General features: G+C 36.1%; 1 protein-coding gene across 3 annotated transcripts in view; it reads left to right on the forward strand.

Moving 5' to 3' along the window:
• TNFRSF19 (TNF receptor superfamily member 19) overlaps nt 1–22,457 on the forward strand; it is a 58,519-nt gene that overhangs the window by 15,931 nt on the left and 20,131 nt on the right. For all 3 annotated transcript variants that reach the window (XM_061992746.1, XM_061992755.1, XM_061992763.1), the window contains 2 exons: nt 6,843–7,021; nt 9,396–9,481. In XM_061992746.1, coding sequence (XP_061848730.1) covers nt 6,843–7,021; nt 9,396–9,481 — 265 coding nt within the window. The remainder of the gene's footprint in view (nt 1–6,842; nt 7,022–9,395; nt 9,482–22,457) is intronic.

The following is a 22,457-nucleotide window of genomic DNA, read 5'->3' on the forward strand; positions in this document are numbered from 1 at the left end:
GGTATGGGCTCTCAAATCAAAATGGATTTTTTTTTTAAGCCAATTAGTGCTACAAAGGGGGAAAGAAACCTACAGGGAATTAAGACTAAATAACCCTACTATGTAGAGGAAAAGCACATTTCAAACTAGTGATGGTACAGACCACTGAAATGGAGGGGCTTGATTTTTACAATGTCAACTTTCAGAATCAGTTCTGGAATTCAGGTGAAATTGCCACTATAGGCAATGTTTAAATATTTTCTATATAACAATTTGTCTTAACAGAATGGTTTATAATAAAAATAAGGTCATGTACACATAAATACAAATAGGATTCAAGTAAGAATTGAGATATTTCCTTAGAACATCAGGGAGTTATGCGATTGTTCCGTTTTCACTCGCTCAGTGGTTGGAGCATTTTATGTGGGGAAGCTAGATCCAAGTGAGGCTCATTTCCTTGGTTTTTACCTTATTAAAAATACTATAAACTTAATCTATATCTTTATGCCATGCAAAGTAATTGAGAAGATTGTGGCCAGAAAAATACATGGTAATAGACTAGAAGCATGTAAGTCCTTGTTAATAACACAGGGAGGGAAAGATTGTTATCATGAGTCTAACGTAAATTTTTCTTTCTTGTAGAACAACAACTTCTTTCCAAAAGAAAATCCACATAAATATTTTGGAATTAGCAGGTTTTGTAGGAGTACAGAAGTGAATTGGTGAAGTTGAAAGGTGACTGGGGTTATGGACTGAGGTTATTCAGTAGAACTGGAAACTCAACTTGGCAAAATTTCCAGCAAAATTCCAAGTCTGAATGCAAGTCATGAGGGGGATCTTGGTTGCTTTCAGCACAGAGAGAGTAGATGCTGCGCATGAGCAAGGATAGAGAGCAGTGAAGGAAGATAGAGCTGAAATGAGGGAGAAAGGGAGAGGTAGAAGGAGAGGGGGTTATGGTGGAATTCACTAGAATGATCACCAGAAGTGAGAGACATAACAGTTTTGTGTCGTGGAGAGAGTGGATGCTAGAGGTGTGATGATGGTCTGCCAAAAAAGAGAGTGTGCAAGCTGGTATCATGATGGGTGAGTAGACTTGACAAGTCTCATCCATAAGCCTAAGACTCTTTCTTCAATGTCCAGCTACTGTTATCTTGCCCACATTTTACAAAATGTAAAACTGTGGAACAGATGGGGCCGTAAAGCAAGACAGAAGGAGCTGCCATGCCCAATATCATTGCATGTGGAAGGTCAGACTCTGTTTGGCATGGTTACTGATAGTGTGAAAAGGATTATAAGGGTAGAAGGGTTACATTTGTAGGCAAGTATGTTATGTAGATCCAAGGGAGAATTGAGACTGACATTTTGAAAATTTTTTAATGTGAAACATTATGAAGTCTGGTGTGTATGTGTGTTTAAACAACAAGGAAAAATAAGTTTTCAGTTTGTGGCTTTGTATTTCTTACTATATTCAGCTCTGAAAAAAAAAGCAGAAGTTAAGTATTGTGGTCTGTGGGTGGTTTGAAGAGATTTACTGAAATTGAGTGACACATTTTCCCTATCTCTCTACGCCCTGTAGCTAGTGTTCAGTGCATTGACAGAAATACTTAGAAAGCAATCCTCACTAAAGTGTGAAACTATGTTAGGCAGTAGTAGTTGAGATTCAGTCATACAAACTAAGTAGAGGTTTGAAGTTGACTAATGGTATGGATGTGATTTTGTTCAGACATTGTGGATTTTTTCAGATTGACTCTAATTTGAAGGATTCTAGGAGGTATTTTAATTTTTAAAGGCACTTGTATATATGGCACTTTATAACAGTGGTCCTACTAGAGCTTTAGTACGTGTATTACGTGCATTGATGTAGCATACTTATCTGGTATTGTAGTTTGCAGTATTGCATGTTTCAAGTTCTGGTTTTACTTTTATCAGACTGTAAACAAAAATAGTTAGTCCTGATTCTTAGGACTAGTTTCTCTGAAAATATGAATGCTTAATTTCAATGAGTAAGCAATTACTTCTCCCAGACATGAATAGGCTTTTGAGTTCCAGTTTTTACTACTGCAGTAGAACTGAAGTAACTGAAGAGATTTTACTCAAACTTAAATGTAAGTGGAAGCATAATTTCCTTTTTATAAATAGAGGTAGAATTTTCTGTGAATTGTAGGAAAGGATGTGATGCTCTGGCTGTTACTGAAATGCAGTTGAAAGTAGTTTTGCTGAACTTAACAGCTTGAACCAGCAAAGTATGTTAAGGCAAAGGTCAGAACACAAAGGGGAAAGGGATTTAATTATATACTTGAAGTAATTTGCAGCACAGGGGGAGTTTTGTTTGCTTGGGTTTTCTACATGTGAGAAAACAATGTTTAAGTATGCTGTAGCTGAATAACAGTTTCTTAATAACAATTAATGGCTCTGTTTTCCTATCAAATATTTAGTGCTCATGGATAAAACTATATATATGGCTGGATATGTAAGCATGATATATCTAAGTATATAGTAAAATATGTTACCAGTGGGGTTTTTTTTTGTTTTGTTCCCTCCCAAAGTAATTTAAGCAATTGACTGACAGATTTCTCTCTTATGTTAGTAACAAAAAAGTCATCTGCCTATATTGTTGAATACAAAAGGCCAATTATTGGATCATGCAGAAGTGGACCATGTGAAGATGGAACTTCTCTGCTGCAGAGTAAACTGAAGCAGACAGGTCTAATGTGAAGGACTTCATTTCACTCTTACTTAGGAGAAACTACTTCATCTTAGTTACAGTTTAAATCTGCATATTTCTTATATGCATATTACAAAAATAGGAATTATGTTCTTCACAAAAGTCGAGTTAGTAGGCTGAAATGAAACCTTTCTATCACTAACTGTGCACTTTACCACAGCAGCTAAATCTGACATGTTTGCAGCATACTGTGGCAGCCTGTCCTGCTCAGAGACCTCTGCTGATAGATACAATTGACTATTGGATTCTAGACAAGGCCAATTCACAGTCTAAGGTACTTTTGGAAGCTAAAACTGTGTCCTATTTAACAAGACCATATGCTCAAAGGTATTACTAAAAACTTAATTTCCCAGCACCAGTGTAGTGCTGCAACCTGTTATATGACCTGACATCAATTAAGTGTCTTAATGACTGGAAGGCTTTTTCTTGAGAATATGCAATTATTCCTGTAATCATCGTGGCCCAAGTCGAACTTCTCTGTGCTGTACTGTCTAGGGATTTACGTAGGTTGTGGATAATCAGTGGAACTAGAAACAAATTCTAAAATGTACTTACAGATTACTATCTTAATAATGCCTGAAAGCATTTTTAAATGAAATTTGAGGTTATTTTAATTGAAACAATGTTTAAAATCTAATTTACTGTTCATTTACTTTCTGCATTGCATTCAACTTTTCAGGGAAAAACCATGTCACTTCACTCCATTACTCTTTATAGTCTGACATGCTTTTGGTCATTCTGTCTGAATCAGTATTTGGGTAGTATATACTGAAATAAAATGTTAACCCTGTCAAGATAGTACTTTAAGGAGTCTGTATTGTATATTTTTAATACTTTTAGTTTAAAACTAAATTATTAATTTAGTTAACTAGTTTGCTACAGTTTACTAGGTGACCTTGTCCAGTCTTCTCACTTGATACCCTTAGTGAAACCCACTTCTGAATAAAGTTGTTCTGGGGATACATACATTGAAAGTAATGAGATATCGTAACACTCTGGTAGTGAAAACTGTATAAATATCCAGAAAACAGAAGTGCAGTTGAATTTTGAGAATTAACAATGTTTTCTAAGTGTTTGGGTTTTCATGACTTCATGGCTTGTACAAAGCATCATTTGAGAGAGGAATTCTTCATTATTGTTACTGAGTACCATTGATGCTAGCATGGAAAACATGAAGTGGAAAGGGAAAAGTGGGGTGAATGTTCTTCACAGTACACCTCACAATAGGAGAAATAAATATAGCACATATTTACCTGTTTAGTTTGAGGGGGTTTTTTGTCACAAGTAAAATGTGGTTTTTGGAAATCTAGCTAATTGAATTTATAAGTTTAGTTTCTCTCTTCTGCTGTCTTGAGGCAAACTACCACAGGAGAGAGAGCCCTCTTAAAATATGAGTGAGAGAGTAGAAGGATGAGGGGAGTTGGGAACTACTCCAATCTCATCAGCCATATAACTTGACGTCATAAAAAGAGCACTAAGAAAACTGATGCACATGAGTGTTGCACATGTACTGATAGAAGATGAACAGTCTATTGTTTGTGTCTTTGCTGGACTGCTAAATTATGAAATCCAAGATTCCAAAGAGTATGAATCCATCGTCTAAGTCATATCCTTCACTTTTGGGAATGTGGTTAGTTGTGAGTACAGATCTGTTTCTGCCTGGTTTACAGGCTTAAATATTTTTTTGCACCTGCTCAGCAGTTAACTACCTCAAATATTATATGAACATAAAAAGTACATATATAAATATGTAGTTATTATGGATTATATCCATAGAATTCCTGGCAAAAACTTAGAAGCCATCTTTGAAAAGACTGGAGACCATAAATTCCTTGGGCAGAATATTTCTTTATATGGCATCCATCATTTTTATAGTTTTAAAGTAAACCATTCCATTTTACAAAGGATCACTAAGATGTATCTGTATATCCAGCTACAGCAAAGCATATCTGATAGAGCTAGAAACAACTTACTCAGGCTTTGGTAGTGTGGGCTAGTAAGTAGAAGACATTTAATTCTGCCTTTATTTCCTGGTGTTTGCTTGTTTTTGATCAGAAACTTCAAAGGTAGTCTGGAAAGGAAAACTTATAATTAAGTTAATTTAAGCCTTATATTTGACAGTTTATTAGGACTTGAGAGGGGCTAATTCCAAATGATTTATCAAAAGATCTGAATGTATGTGGTTTGACTGAGCTGCATAATATATCCTATAAAACTATTTGGATGATCTAAATAGAAAGAGTAAAGAGAAGGTAGGTATTTAGAAAGAATGTGTTAAGAAATAATGAGATGCAATGAAAAAGGTTTTTTAGACTTAGGAAGAGCAAATTTCTTAACACAAATTAGTCTGGTTCCAGTCCCTGGTGGTAATCATGTAGCTTTGTATATAGCCTTAAAATTACATAAATGAAACTGAGTGTAAAATTGAATATAGTATGATCTATTTAGGTGACATAAGGTGCTTTTTTTGTTTGTTTGTTACTAGCTGCAGTGGTTTCTCTGTCTCCTACTTAATCTGAATAATAGTTAATAGTAAGAAACTACATTTAATCTAAAAAAAAACCAAACCAAAACTTATAACTCATTTTTTTTTTAATTCCCAAGTCTAGAGACAGCGGAAGAAGACTATTTTTAATGTCTTTTTGTAGTTGCTTTCTTGGATTTGTTATTTTTCTGTGCACTTGAATGCTTGTTTTTCTTCACAGGACAATAAAGAGGAAATGTAAAATTCTTAGAATGTCCAGTAAAAATGCATCTAACATTGTTTATCGTTACTTTATCATTGCAGATTAGAGGCACTATAAAATGTATATTGGCCAATTTTATCACATAGCTTGTCTCGTAGATGGTTTCTAAGTGCAAAACCTTGTAAAATGCTGAGTGCGTTTGTAAGGTTCAAAGCTTTTTACTGCAGGGAAATTGCTTGGGCAGCTGGCTTTGGGGATAGTTATTTATTATACATCAAGCATGTATCTGTTATGAAGGAAACTGGTAGGAACCTCTTAAGTTGCTCAGTTGAATGTTTCCTGCCGTTTTCCTACTGGGAAGATGCCTTATTCTTCCACTGAGACCATGTACTGGAGGAGGTCCTCACATTATGCTTTTCCCTTCCTTTCCCTTTTCTTCTCCTACTCCCTCCCCAGTGAGTCCATTTCAGCAACTAGTTGTATTTCTCTTGCCATTTTACAGTGTGTCACTAACACATAAATCTAACTCTAAAGTACTGCAAAGCAATTAACAGGATGTTCAGTTGCAAAAAGGGAATAACAACTCTTAGTAGCTTGATAACTGTAAGAAACAGTGGCATAAAAGTGAAATAGATTGATAGTTTTTGATGGTCAGTTTGTTGAATTCAGTCCCCAAACCATTATATATTGGGTGAAGTGTTTCTCTTTGCAGCCTGTCTGTACTATTATGTATCCTTTTGCAAACGAATGGAAATAATTTCTTTAAACAGCTGCATTTGGGATAAATAACCAACCATAACCATATTCCTTCTATAGTAAAATATTGTTCCTCTCTGTGATCCACAGAGCTATTAAACTTTTTTCACCAGTTTAAGAACTCTTAGAACTGGACTGGATAGAGTTTCTGAAATTCTTAGGGGCTAAGCAATGTTTCAGGATGGTCATTAACCAGCTTTGTTTTATTTGGTAGCAGAAATTCTAAGCCTTTGAAGATCAGTGCACTCTCTTCAGCAATTAACTTTGTTCACCTTAGCTATGAACCTTAATATCAAAGTACTTCTTTGCTGTTTTTGTAACTGAGTAAGTGCCTTTATACTTCACTTGTCCCTGTTTCTGCACTTTCACATGACTGACCTAATTAAAAAACAGACAGCTCAATAATTCTACCATAAGCTAGTAATAATGAAACTGTGGGAGTCCTTGAAGCCCTTTATCATTCAAATACACAGTGGTTTCATGAATAAAGTGGATGACTAAGTATTACTTATAGAAGTAAGGGAGATTATTAGCAGTGGAAGACACATTTGAACTTGCTGAAAAGATGGCTTTTGTCTTCAGAAAGACCTATTCTCAGTAATAATTACACTAGATCTTCATTTTATCCCAGCATTCTCTTCTTGTTCACGCTTTCAGTGACTGAATGGCTTGCTATTGCTTGTTAATCCCTACAGGAATGCGGCTTTGGATATGGGGAGGATGCACAGTGCATGACATGCAGGCCAAACAGATTCAAGGAAGACTGGGGCTTTCAGAAGTGCAAGCCTTGTCTGGATTGTGCTTTAGTTAACAGGTTTCAGAAGGCCAACTGTTCTGCCACCAGCAATGCACTATGTGGAGACTGTTTACCAGGGTAAGTCCACTTCTGCAGATGAAATTTGAACAAATTCAAAAGTAATTTGCATTAAGGCTTGCTTCTTTGTATTTTCCAGATAAATGTTTTCATCTTTTGTCTATATGTGAAGGTTCTAGATTCTAATCTTGGTCTTGCCAATAATTTACTGTATGATTAGAGCACATAATTTCAGAATTGTAGTCATAACTACTTCATCTATAAGTGTGCTTTGATAATTGCCTAGCTGATCTATGACAGTATTGTCTCTGCACTGCCTGAGCAAAATACTTCAAAGTATTGACTGTTACTGTTAACTTGCTTTATTGTTAAGGAGAAATAACTAAGTATTTGGAAACATATGCAGTTACCTTCTTGAATACTGATCACATTATTTGCTTGCCTTTTTCCCCTCCATAGCTCAATACCTAATATTTCTCATGCACATACAGTTTTAGGTCAGAAGTAGTGGCTGTGGTTCATGATATTGAATTTTCTTCATCATGTTAGTAAATTCATAGAGCATGATCCTGACTGAGAATCATAAGTGGACCTGCAAGAATTGTTTTGGAACAAATTATAACAGTGTGGAGACTCACAGAAATTTATAAATCAAGACCTGTGCTTAGTTTATTGTCCAGTCATCCCAAATCTGTGGCTAATCTTCTCTGTAGTTTTAGATGTTAAGATCTGCAAAAGGCTATTCTTTAGGCTATGGGATTATGGGTAAATTCTGTGATTATAATAAACACCTGCCATGTTAAGACATTTCTGATGCCTTTATGAATTATGGATTGGTAGTCTAACAGATGGGAGAATGTTATGATAAGTGATCTGTGGTTATAACAGCCTTTGTATTTTCAGGGTATATATTTCAGAGATACTTGAAACTTCATACATTGGTTTCCTATATATTTCACAGCCATCTCATTTATTTCTATGTACCTTTTTTTATACCAGGTATCAAATATCTGAACACTGTTGAAGCTCCTACAGTTATTCTTCTCAAAGCCACGATTGTATTCTTTTCACTTAAAATCACTTAGTAAACCTTTGGTACATAATGTTAATTTAAGTCAAGGTGTAAGGAGGTGCAACTCCAGCTGTTAGATGCGACTCACAACCACATGGTGGATTGACTGATGCTCTTATCAATATATATGTATTGTAGGGTTTATTTGGCTGTCAGTGTGGAGAAAATTTTCTTTTTATGGTGTAAACCATGTAAACCTTTTTGGAATATGAGAAAGGGACAAAAAAGAAGACAGAATAAAACATGAATTAAAAGTAAATCTAAACTGGAAAACCTGGGAATGCTTCTTGGTATTCTGATCTAGAATGTATTCTAGATATGTGTGTTGAGTACATGTTAAAATGAACACACTACCACTCCTACCTGTCCATGCCTAAGCAAATGGAGGACATAACTAGACAAGCCAAGTGGATTAGCTAATGTTTTACCTCTCAGCAATCCTATTAATTTCTGTTTTGCACAAGTGCCCAACATGCCATTCCCTGTTGTTCCACTTCAAAACACTACAGTGAGCATGTTAGCTAAAATCAAGTATTAACCATTTTCATTCAGAGTAGGTGGTCACAGTGGTCCCATCTACTGTTAGTGAATCTGTTTCTGTTTACGTTGTTAATACATGAGTTTCTTGAGCAGTTGCAATGCTGTTTGCTTTAGCTAATAAAGTCGTCATGCTTTAATGGCATTCGCAGTGTTAGTAATTTAACATCACAAGAGTTAGTAGCTTTCATTTAATATTCTACTACCGTTGCAGAAAGAGATATCCTTCTGTAAAAGTAAATAAATCAACAAATTTATGAGTGAAGTTTGTGGAGTTTTCTTTTATTTTTTTTCCCTTCTCTGAGCTAGAGGATATTTTAGGGATTTTAATGAGAAAGTATTGACATTTGGTCTAATATATACTGTTAGTGACGATAATTACCTGTAATATCTTGCTTATTTTAGGAGAGTTACCTAAATTAATCAGTTCACTTTAAGTTCTTAAACATGTGAATAAGCTTGTGTAATCTAAATTCATCATAGTTGTTTTGTGTGTTATGATCTATGTGTAAAACCAAATATTGATTTCTATCTGAAATCTCTAGTATTGTTTATATCTTATATGAGTGTAAGATTACAGAGACTACACATTTGACTAAAATATTTGGAATTTTTTCTCAATTTACTCTAGATCTACTGCTGTACTGTTAATTAATATCTAATGTACCTTTGTTTACATTTATTTTCTTCTATTTTCTGCTAGTTTGCATTGAAACACAGATTGCCATAGGTCTGCAGTTATAGAGGACGTTGCTAAATCACCTGATTTAATTTTGTGAAGAAAAGTGACTGGTTTTAATGAACTTAATTTCTTTTATCTTCTAGATTTTATAGAAAGACTAAGCTTGGAGGCTTTCAAGACATGGAGTGTGTTCCTTGTGGTGATCCTCCTCCTCCCTATGAGCCTCACTGTAAGTGCTCTTTTCCTCCTGTAGGAGTACAATTAACATTTTTGCTGTTAATTGAAAGTTTGGAGGGAAAAAAGGCAGTCACAGTTATGAAGAATTCTTTTAATGGCTCCTCTTCTTTTTAGTAAATGATTTTGTTAATACACTTCAGCACTATCATTACATACGACCAGCCACTTGAAGATAAACATTCCTGTCATACCACGTGATTAGGAAGTCTTGAGTCCACTTTGATGTTGTTGTATTAATTTTAAATTCTGGTTTGTGTTAATGCTAAAAGAAAGGCAGCCTTCCTAGGCCTTCTGTCTACTGTCAAGCAGGTCTCAGTGGGTATGAATTCTTTCAAAGGGGGTAATTTGTTCATACCTTTTAAAAAAAAAACTTTTCTACTAAGGTTACAGTGAGAAGGATCAATATAGACAAATGTCTTTACATGACTATATGCATTAAGTAGAAAAGGAGTAATCAGTTTTTCTATTTGTTTCTGGCCAATGAGAGGATTAGAATCCTTTTAAAAGAGGAGAACTTCTATTTTCTGCAACAGAAGGCTTTTTACTACTTCTTCCAAAATTACTGACAGTTTACATCCCATCAAGTTTTGATTTCAATAAAAGAAGTGAATTATTCTTGTTGCAATTATTACTATCTTCTTTATGAAAAATAAAAATTATTCATATAATATTGTGGAAACCACTGAGTTTACTTATTTTTTCCTGTAACCGTGAACTTATGTTTGGAAGGTTTTTTTCTCCTATTCCAAACAGAAACAACTCTTTACAGAAAGATTGAAATATCAAGTTTCTATGATGCTTCATGCTACTTTATAAGAAATGATGTGTCCTTATTAAACATTCTTTCTTATTTTAATTGTGCTAAATTAAAATATAACCAAGTATACAGAATCATAGAATAATTTAGGTTGAAAAAGATGTTTAAGATCAGTTAAGTCCGCCATTAACCAAATATTGCCAGGCCCACGACATTTATTGTTTAGAGAAAGTATGTTCATAGCAAACACTATTGCATTTAATGGCAAGAATGAAATGCTTGATTTCTTGAAGCAAATAACTCCAGATTAAATGAGTTGCAGAGAGTATTTATAGACAAAGTTTGAATCCAAACAGGCAGTTTCAGATGTACATTTATTTTCAGTGTAAAAGAAGAACATGGACGTGCTGGAGCGTGTCCAGAGATGAGCAAGGTAGCTGGTGAAGCATCTGGAGAACAAGTCTTATCAGGAGTGGCTAAGGGAGCTGGAGATGTTTAGCCTGGAGAGGAGGAGGCTGAAGAAAGACATGATCACTCTCTAAAACTACCTGAAAGGAGATTGTAGTGAGGTGGAGGTTCAGTCTCTTCTCTCCAGTATTGAATGACATGAAAAGAGAAAATGTGCCCAAGTTGCACCAGAGGAGGTTCAGATTGGAGATTAGGAACTTTTTCACCAAGAGGATTATTAAGCATTGGAACGGGCTGCCCGGGGAGGTGGTGGAGTCGTCATCCCTGGAGATACTTAAAAGAAGGGTAGATGAGAGGTGCCGAGGGACATGGTTTACTTTAATGATGGGTTTGGCACTGTTAAATTTGTGATTGGACTAGATGATCTTAAAGGTATTTTCCAATCATAATGATTCTATGATTTTATTCCTGTAATTATCAAATTAAATATTATCCTCCACTCATTTTTACTCTCTTCTCTCTTTTTACAAACCAGAAAATAAAGTTAGTGAGTTATGAAGTGAAATATTATTATTCTTGTCTAAGATCTCTAACTCATAATTTCATTTTATGTAAATTTTCCTTTTTTCTTGCTTGTTAACTTCTTCTAAGAAAGCATGCTATTCAAACATGAGTTATTCTCTCTGGTCCAGTTGAAAACTGGGTAGAGGAAGAAATTACCTCTCATACCTTTCTGCTTACTCTAGTTAGTGACTTGTATGTGTGGAATCATAGCATTATTATGGTTGGAAAAGACCTCTAAGATATTCAAGGTTGGACTAGATGATCTTTAAAGGTCCCTTCCAACCCCTACCATTCTATGATTGAGTCCAATCACTAACCTCACACTGTCAAGCCCTCATGTCCTATCATTCATTATTAGAGAGAAGACATTGACCCCCACCTCACTACAGCTCTTTTCATGTAGTTATAGTGAATGATCATATCTCCTCTCAGCCTCCTCTGGACTAAACATCCCCAGTTCCCTCAGCCACTCCTCATAAGACTTGTTCTCCAGATGCTTCACAAGCTACACTGCCTGTCTCTGGACATGCTCCAGCACCTCATTGTCCCTCCTGTAGTGGCGGGCCCAAAACAGAACACGGTATTCAAGGTGCAGCCTCACCAGTGCTGAGTACAGGGACACAATCACTTCCCTGATCCTGTTGATCACACTATTTCTGATACAAGCCAGGATGCCATCAGCCACCTGGGCACAGTGCTGGCTCACCTTCAGTCAGCTGTCAATTAATACCTCTAGGCCCTTTTCCTCTGGGCAGTTTTCCAACCACTGCTCCAAGCCTGTAGCATTGCCTGGGGTTGTCATGGCTCAAGTTCAGGACCTAGCACTTGGCCTTCTTGAATCTCATACAATTTGCCTTGGCCCATCACTCCAGCTTGTCCAGGACTCTCTGAAGAGTCTTTCTGTCCTTCAAGCAGATCTACGCTCCTGCCCAGCTTGGTGTCATCAGCAAATTTACTGAGGGTACACTCAATCATTTAATCCAGATAATCAATAAAGATGTTAAAAAAACAGGCCCCAGCACCGAGCCCTGTGGAACACCACTGGTAACTGGCAGCTGACTGGATTTAACTCCATTCCCTATGAGTCTCCGGGCCTAGCCATCCAGCCAGTTTTCCACTCGGATCTCATCAGATCCCATCTCAAAGTGGAAAACTGGGTGGATGGCTGGGCCCAGAGAGTCATAGTGAATGGAATTAACCAGTTGGCTGCCAGTTGCCAGTGTATTTCCACCTTTTCCAAAATCAAACATTTTGATTTTTTTAAAAGATGGTGAATCAATGGTTACCAAGTCTTCTGAAATAACTCAGAATTGTAGATAGTGGTTTGGCTTTTGTCATTGAGACTGTGCTTGGATCCTAAATTGGACTGTTAGGAAGCTACTTCTAATTTTAAGTGGACAACAGACAACCTTATGAGGAAGAGCATTTCTCTGGAACAAACTGTCATGGTAAATCCAGATTGGAGACTTTATTTTGTTCCCTAACCACATGACTATGATAGAGACTTTGATTAAATAAAAAAAGTGTTAACAACTGCTTGTTATCCATATTTCTGGTGGCAAGTAGTGAGAATTTATAAGTATTTCCAGCTTTTACAGAAGCAATGCTAAAAAGCTTTAAATCATTAAAATGTTCTTTATTTACATACTAAAAAAAATTAAAATGTTAAATAATGGAAATCTGACCATAAAGTACAATGACCATATGTGATTTTTCAGAGTTTTGTTTGCAATTTGTAAATTGATTCTTCACATCTCTAATATAAACTGACTCAGTTTAGAAGAGCGTACATAACCTGCCTCAGAGTAGGCCAGGAAGGTATTCACACAATAGTAGGTAAATGAACTGAAATCTGTGTGAGTTTTACTTAACATCAAATAAGTGGAAAGATCTCAGTTTTAAGACTAAGTCAAAAACACGATTCTACAAGGAAGTGTAAATAACAGTGTGTGAAAGTAAGCTTTTTCCATTCAGTGCTGAAAATGTTTGCTGTTTATTTCAGTAGTGGCTATATTTTGATAGTTAAGATGTATAAAATTGCAGTACATAAAGTTAAATGGAAACAGACCAGTGTGTGTATTGGGCAAGTTCTTAGTGATCAGAGGACTAAGTTCTACTTCTCTGCTTTTCTTATCCTTCTTTCTTTCCACTGTGAAACAGAAAGTCAAATATTAGTGCAGCTAACTCTTACACTACAGATGAAAAGGAAAAGTTTAAATGCCCTGTTTCAATGAATTAATTGTCCTGTGAGATGTGTGGCAATTTTCTGTTTGCTTAAGAACATTACCATAAGGGCACAAAGGCTCACAGCCCCCTACCTGGATTAAAGGTTCATGTTAAAGCTGAGACATGGATGAAGTTTTTTCAGCACTAGTAGCAGTTGATTATTACCTGGTTAGCTATAAATCTAAATACTTGCTTTTATCTTCTTTCTTTCTGTAGACATTTAAAACAGATCTGGTTTAAATATTTACTCATGAAAAAAATGTTTGTGAATGCTAGAGGCAAAGTTGAAAGGATTCTATAATGAACAAGTAAAGAGAGTTTTGGAGGCCAGGAGAATTGCTATCACCTTTGTGTAAACTTTAAAGGGGACACAATGACTTATGTGTGTTTTTAGGATGTCAGAAAATTAAATACACAATGACGTAGTTATATTTTAATTTGCTTAGTTAAGGTAAATAAACTGTAAATACCAATCCTATATATAGAGTCAGCATATAAATATTAGATGTAATATTATCAAAGATGTAATTTCTGTAATGCATGACTGTCCCAACTGGTATCTGTTCAGCAGAGAAACAGTGATGTAGATATAGTTTGATGATTCTTGGTTTTCAACACTGATTTAGGCTGGCAGAGTTCACTCTTCTGTCTCAAGCCAGTGGCATGCTGTTAATGAATGTCTTTAGAAAGCTAGATTGTGAATCCATCCACAACATAAAAAGGATTAAAGTAACTCCTTTCTTAAAATCTAACAAGTTCCACATCAAAATTTTTGTGATGGCACAGATGAAGGAGAGATGTGGGAAAGGCCGGGGGGGTAAGAAGATTTTCCAAAGATACCATTGCTTGCTTAGAGCATACATTGTGTTTTCATGTAGTCTGTCTTACCAAATAAGTAAAAAATGGTAGAAACCATACTCCTTATCTTCTTATTGTCATAAGAGGATGGCAGATTAAATTTAAAGAAATAGATTTATTTTATCAGATTGACTGTGTCAGCTGTTCCTACAAGTGGTGGTGTGTTGTTCAACAACTGGACACGTTCCTATGCAACCTGACCTGCTTCTGCAGGGGAGTTGGACTAGATGATCTCTAAAGGTCCCTTCCAACCCTACCATTCTATAATTCTAATTCAAAGTGGAGAACAGCATGAGAGTCACCAGGATCCTTTAGCCACTGTGCAGGCTTTCTACTAAGTAGATGAACCTGTGACATAGAACTTGTTCGATCATTTTCCTAGCACTTCTACATTACTGTTTCTTTCTGGAGCAATCTAAAGTCAGTGCTGTTCCTCTGTTTTATGCAAAAAAAGCTACATTGGAATAAATTGTGAGAGTCAGGGAAGAGAAGAAATGGACACATAGATGCCAAGAGCTTTTAACAGCCAAACCATCACCAAAGGAACAGCCGTGACCTTATTTGGTTTTTGATTTGTTGTTCTTTTAATTTACCTGCACTATTATATTTTTTTTAAATAATAGTCATAGCACAGTATGTCCAGCCAAACTCAGCCTTCCTTCTCCAGGGCTTCTTCTGGACATAAAGCTAAGAGCATGGGAAGCTGGTGGAGGGACAGGATGCAGAGTGAGTTGCCATTCTATGTGGAGCTTGGGAAACTAGCCACTACATGTTCCAGGAAATAAACACATTCTTTGCTTCAGTGAAGCAGAAATGTTTTGTTGAATAAGTCACAGCAGTGGAAATATCTACAGTTTGATTGTAACCTCATGTGTATTTGAAATAAACCTGCCTTCAGGTCTAAAATTGCTACTTCTTTGCAATGAGCCATGAATTGAGATACTGATTTCAGTGGTAGTGGTTTAAAATATAAAGAATGTCTTGAACCAGAAAATAAAGAGTTTTTACTAAGATTAGGAATAAAGGTAAAGGCTATGGCTTGTCAAGACAAAATACTTATAGGAGATCAGAATGAAAATGTTTCATTTTCATGTGAATTGTCCATATCTTACCATATCTTTGTTTCTTTAATGAACTTCTACAACAGACAGTTTGACTACCTCTGCCAAGACTGATTACAAAGCTCCCTTTACAGTTTTCTTCTGTAGATTGTTTTTTGTATTCATTTGTTTCTGTATGTTTACAGGATTGCTTTTCTGAGTATTAAATGTAAGTGCCCTAAACTGCAGCTGAGTTTCACTCTTTAAATCTACAAGAGGTGTAATTTTGCTAATGAAAGGCGCTATTTAAGAGATAAATTCTGGTGCTATTTTTTTCTTCCTGGTGTTAAAAGTAGCTAGCACAGTGAAAGTAAAATTTGGTATAAATCTGCTTATTTACATTTACAAGATTAGGACTCATGATTCTTGTAAAATTTAATGTGAGTATAATAGGTATTTGAGGTGTGGAAGGGCTATACTTAGTAACAAGTAGCCCACCTTTGTATCCTCTCAAGCTCCTCTCTATTCCTCTTGTAGTGAGGGATCAAACACTGAACACAGTACTTCAGGTGCAGCCTCACCAGTGCTGAGTACAGGGGGACAATAACTTCCCTGGTCCTGCTGACCACACTGTTCCTGATCTAAGCCAGGATGCCATTGGCCTTCTTGGCCACCTGGACACACAGCTGGCTCATGTTCAGCTCCTGTCAACCAACACTCTCAGGTCCCTGTCTGCCTGGCAGCTTTCCAGCTGCTCCTCCCCAAGCCTGTAGCACTGCTGGGGGTTGTTGTGGCCCAGGTGCAGGATCTGGCACTTAGCCTTATTGAAACTCATGGAAAGAAGTGCAACCATTCTGAATACATCAATTCTGTTCCAACATAAGTGCCTGTCTTATTTCAGTCTCTTTTTTTCTGATTTGAGGTTACCTCAGCATTTCTTATAATCCTCTTTGCCATGTTGGACACTGTGATAGAAAACAGATGGAATATCCATAGAATCCTAGAATGTTTTGGGTTGCAAAGGACCTTAAAGTTTATCTAGTTCCAACTCCTCTGCCATGGGCAGGGATACCTTCTGCTAGACCAGGTTGCTCAAAGCCCCATCCAGCCTGGCCTTGAACACTTCCAGGGATGGGGCATTCTCAGCCATGTGAAGAACTTCCTAATATGTAATCTGAATCTAATCTCTTTCAGTTTAAAGCCATTACCCCTTGTCCTAACACTACACATACTTGTAAGAAGTCCCTCTTCTGCTTTCTTGCAGGCCTTGGTATAAACCTTTCACAAAAGTCATAAAGAGTGACAGTTTATTTAGGTACAGCTAATAGCATCACTAGCTTATAAATAGCAATATTGTTTTATTGCAGAGACATTACCTTTCCCTTACAACTGAAATGTACACTTTTGTAAAAATGTAGTAAGTCACTGATACTTTCCATATGTGACCCGATGGTACAGTAACTTGTCTTCAGGAAGTCTGAAACAAATTTGAGTAGCTGTTTCACAGAGATTAAAATTATTATTCATGTCTTATAAAGTTCTATTACTTTTTCACTCATCATAGATCAAAGACAGTTAGCCTAGAATACCTAAATGCTTTCAGTTCCTTGTCCTTGATAATAGTGATGCTTCTGACCCGTTGGTTGGGAAAGATTCATGTATGACTTAGTGTTGACACTTTTCTTCCTGCTCTGAATTTGCTTTATGTGGTAGGCTCCCCTACTAAAACAGTGGGTTGCATACAAGGAGGGAGTAGATTTTTCCTTCTTTTAATAACAGAGATGTTACTGCTAAAATCAGTTGTAGTAGTTCTAAAATGTAACTTAATGGAAACAAAATTTAGATTAATTATGTACTTTAATCATGTTCCAAAACTTTCTCTTTGCCTATCTCAGAAAATAGCCTATTTTTACATATGCATTCACAACTTACTTTCACCAACTCCTGTTGTCTGTACTTCTCATTTTTGTGCTTGTATCTGTAGAAGTACTTCATTATTCAACTTGTTATCACTAAATACATGTCACAGGCAGAACCGATCAGTAGTGCTTCACTCATTGTTATCTACCATACCTTCTACACCTTTTTTTTTTTTTTAAAGGAAAAGTGCAGAGTGTGCTAAAACATGGCATCTCATGGCAAAAAACATTTCCTCCAATAATGAGAGGGGAAAAAAAACCCAACACTGGAATTTTCTATAGAATAAAAATTAGCTTTAAAATGTTGAAATGACATTGCAAGGAGGTACTACTTCCAAACCAAACAGAATTTCTGTGTAGCTAGCCAGACAGTACCAAGAAATCAAAATTTGGAAGCCAAAGCTCCTAGGGCTTCCAGTCTAGTTTGTTAGACTTTCGTCCATTTTCTTGCACTATCCTTAAATGTTTTGTTCCATGCAGTTTACTTTTCACAGAGGAAAAATTATCAGAAAGATTTCCAGTCATGTATAGTATAGCTTAGTACTGCAACACTGTAACACTCTTCTAATGAACTTATTTGCTTACTGGTAACTTCTGTAGAATAGAAGTATTCAGTGTAGCACATCTGCTCTGTTATGAAATATGTATAATTTGAGTTTAAACCATAGTTACTGGAATGACTTCAGCAATTCTAATGGTATTTGAACTTGCTGATCTTCATTGAAGCTCTTGTAGCAACAGTATGCAGGGTCTCTTATTTTGTGCCTCCTACCTCAAACCTAACTTTCTTGCACTGTTAAATTTTATTTAATTGAGTTTCAAATTACCCAGTTAAAGCTACAAACTAAAATAACTAGGCTAGTAATGAATGCTGTAGAAATATGCTTAGTACAGACAGCATTGGCATTGTCAAGAATTTAGGAGTACTTGAGTTTTAAATATCCAAATAGGTCCTGGAACATGACTCCAAAGCGGCATCATCAACTGCCCTGCTTGACAGTTACATAACTGTGCAAGAGCTGAAAAGGCCAAGAAAACTACAACTATTCATAGACTATGGTCTCCAGGAGTATTCCACTGATTCTGTGTCCAGGTGGCTTGAATATGTTGCAGCTTTAGATTAGGCCAGAAGGATTATGACTCACTCTGATTACCATAGAAAGAAAAATGTATGCACAGACCGGGCAGGATGCAATCAATAGGTGCCTAATTGGAGAATACAGACCCTGTTCTCTATCACAGTCAGTCCAAGAGGTAATGGAATTGGAATCTAAGGAGGCACCTGCAAAGTTCTCTCTACTCTTCTGTGGTCATCCAAAACTTTTGCAACACTGAGCAGCTGTGTGCCCAGCTGGCACCAAAACTCTTAATCAGTCACCCAGCTCTGGACAACGTGCTCTGTGGTATCTTGTGATGCCAAAATCAGCAGAGCGGGTTGGAATACTGACTAGGAGTGATTTTCTTGATAACTTGAGTCTAGAATTCTTTCCGTATGTTGACTGACTGTCAGTGTTGGCATCTTGTCCTTACTCTTTGATTTGTACATCGCAAGTAGGATCCCAGATCCCATCACAGGTAGGTTCCCAGCATTGTGCATATCTGATGGTACAGTGCTAAGCAGTGAAGGGCTTTCGCCTTTTTGTGATCCTATTTTCATGCCTTACGAAGTTAATAGCTCTGAATACAGCTCAGTTGTTCTAAGATAGGTTTTAAAAATAATTACATGGTTCATAAGTCTCTCATTTTGACTGCAGCCACGAGTGATGGTTGAATAATAAATTCCAATTTAATACTCACGGCTTTTCAAAAAGAAGGGAAGAGCATATCTGCTGTCTTTGCTCTTTGGATATGCTGATAAAAGAATACCAATAAGACTATTCTCTCATTGCATAGATTTTTTTTTCAAATAGTTAAGAATTTGAGTTGTAATTTGAAGTAAAGCTAAGGCTGTAAATTAGGGGATTTCCATTTAAATCATTTTCTGACTAATCAACCAAACTTTCCTCTACTTCCTGCTTGATGTGTTTCTGTGGAGTACAGTTGACTAGGTCAGACTTTCTAGTTCAGTTACTCTGCTCTTTAATCTGAGATAATGGGCAGTCCTCTGTTGTGCTTTTTACCACCTCTATATTACTATATGCATTAAAACTGACCAGCAAATCCTAGAGGAATTGTGCTGATAGCATACAGTGGAAACTTAAAAAGCTGAATATGGCTCTTTGAAGGCTCTGCAAAGCTTAGAAAAAAAAAATCAAAAAAGGAAGAAAAACATAAACAGATAAAAGTTTGTCTGTGATCTTTTTTTTTTTCTTTTTCACAGTTTACTGTTTCTCTGATGGTAGAGACTCATTAATATCACTACTTCTGTTGTTAGCTGACAAATGAAAGAATGCTGGAGCTCTTCCAACACAGCAAAAATACCAAACCAAATCAAGCCTTTATAGTTGGTTTGCTGTTACTTTGTGCAAGTTTGTGATGTAATGAAGGTGGGATGCTGCCATAAAGTTTCCCCTCCCAGAATTGTGGCTTGTGTCGCACCCTTGAGCTAGCTGACCCTCATGGAGGGGCCTGAGGCTATCGATAGGAAGTGCTTTCTTTCCAGCAATCAAATGTGTCCTGTCATTCTACATCCCTGTCATTGAGGTTCTAGGTTTATCTGGGTTGAGCTGAATTGGATTTGTTGACTGAACAACTGTCAGAGTGTTAGAGGTTATCATTGAACACTTGGTTCTTTTCCTTAATGCCTGCTCCATACTAGTCTTTGAATCTGTGAAAGAATCTTCCCTCCTGGCAGTTAAGCATTCTCTAGGGAGAACCCCTTTTTTCTTCCTGGTCACTGAAGGCCTGGTTTCTGAAAACAAAGACTTTCTCTTTAATTGTTTTTAATTACTACATATTTGAAACATACTGGATGTTGCCAGTGGCCCACAGGTGTGACAGTTGTCATTTCTTGCTACTAAAGTTGATTTCAGAGTTGTAAATTCAAATGTTATTGCAAACCTTGTAACATTTTAAAGATCAAGCTTACTGAGATACAAAAGATAAGAACTTCAGTTTGGTTTCCTAAGTGAATGTAGTATATTGAATAATGTTGTCATTTTTTATCTCTTTTAAATCCTTCTGACTCTGATGACTAATTTCAGCCCATGCTGAGAGTAACAGAGACCTTTACAAAAGCAAATGATTTAGTATTGAACAGGAAGCTATATTAGTACACTTATTGAGAAGGTTGTAGCATGAACTCCTACCCTCTTCTTCCACAACAGAAAATCTAGGGAAAGAAAAATAGTGTAAAACAAATGGCAGTTTCTGGACACTTTGAAGTGTTAATTTATTATGCTTGGGGAAAGGGGGGGAACAGGAAATATCAGAAGTTTGAAACTTTTAAAAAATCATCTTCACTAATCTAAAATCTAGAAGATTACTGTTAGCAGTCCCTACTTAGAAACCTGTTAGCAGTATAAATATTAAATGTTTTTCCAAGTGAATAGATGTATGATGGAAGCCATTTACATTAGAAATGCAAAGTATAGAATAAGTTAGGAATGGAAATGTTGCTCTTCAACATTGTTTATAATCTCTGAAAAAAATAATAAATATATATGATCATAATCTAATAAAGTTTTAAGTAGATGGTATGAAGTTGAGGTGATATTTGACCAAGATGACTTGTACTGAAAGGCTTTTGGCTTTCTAGTTTCAGCATTAAGAATGGCACTGATTGTGAGTAATCCGTCCTTATCGACTAAAGGATGTATTGATGTATTTCAGAGAGAACACAATATTCAAGTGTAAGTCTCATTACATTGGGGACAATACATTCCTTAAAGTATGAGGAACACAATATTCCAATGTAAATCTCTTTACAATGAGGAAAATACATTCCTTGTTGCTTTACAGTACAATTTGATTGATTGTATTTACAGTACAATATGATGCAAAATGTATAGCTTGAAATCAAAATGGAAATGTCATCTTGTGATTTTAAAATGCATTGAATCAGTTTTTTTAATTTCATGAATTCACATCATAAACTTACGCAACTGGTAAAAGGAGTTTACATTTGTGGTGCCCATCTGGCATTCAGAGGTCATATCAAATCAATACACATCATATCGAATCAATACACAGTAATGTATAGGGCAGAGTTTGTATCTTTGTTCAGACTCACAGCTGGCAACCCTCTCTGCTAATCCCAGTGAAAGTTCAGTCGGAAACACAAACCTACTTTTGAACCTGGATATCCTTCCCCACAGATGTCTGTAGCCTTGATGATGTGGGTTTTTTACGATTCCTTTTAAATCAGGGAATGAGTTGTTGCATTAAGAATGATGTTAGGGATTCAAATGCAAGGAATCCTTAAATATCAATTACAAGAGCACGTTTTATATAACAAAAGAAAGATGAGAGTGATCAAACTACTTTATTTTGTGTGTTTTTGTGAAAAGAAATTCCCTGCAGAGACTCCATTTCTCGATTAGGTTCAAAAATTCCATAGTGTATAGCATGGTGAAGTTTGTAATTGCAGCATTCACTTTTAGTTTGTTCATCTTAAATACGAAAAAGCAGTTTGCAAGCAATTTAGTTTTGTTTCTTGACACTGTTAAGTACAGTTAGAAAATGAAATTCTCAACTACAGAGTATGAGAATTTCAATATGTTTTTTCAGACCAGTTTACCATACTTTTGTTTCCAGTAGTAACTTGTGCAACCTTTCATCTTATGAGTCAATCCTATAATTAGTATCCTTCTTTGCCAGAGGCATGCTGCATGTTTGTTTTAGGTACAGAATGTCTGCAAGAAATTTAACTTAATCATTACTTTTTAATGTAAGAGCTGGTTAGCTCAATTACACTAGATTAAAGTGAACTTGAAATTCCTGAGTTACAGAGAAGGGCCCAATCATTGACCTGTACTGAATAAGTACTATTTCCTATGGTTTTCTTACGTGTACTTACTAATGTGGCTGGCCCTTTACCCTGGTCTTACAGTGCCTATAAGTAATGATCTGTTTGTTGTATGGAGTGAGTTTGCAAAGTTCTTATTTGGCTTGGCCATTAGGTAGATTATTCCAGTATTGCACACATTTCAGTACAGCTGCAAAATAAATTTGAGTTAACTTCTACTTTATTGTGTTTTGAGATAATCTGAAAACAAATGAGTAATAGTTAACAGCTTTGCAGTAGTTTACATAGTT

The sequence above is a fragment of the Colius striatus genome, chromosome 1 (genome assembly GCF_028858725.1).
Source record: "Colius striatus isolate bColStr4 chromosome 1, bColStr4.1.hap1, whole genome shotgun sequence".
Lineage (NCBI taxonomy): Eukaryota > Metazoa > Chordata > Aves > Coliiformes > Coliidae > Colius > Colius striatus.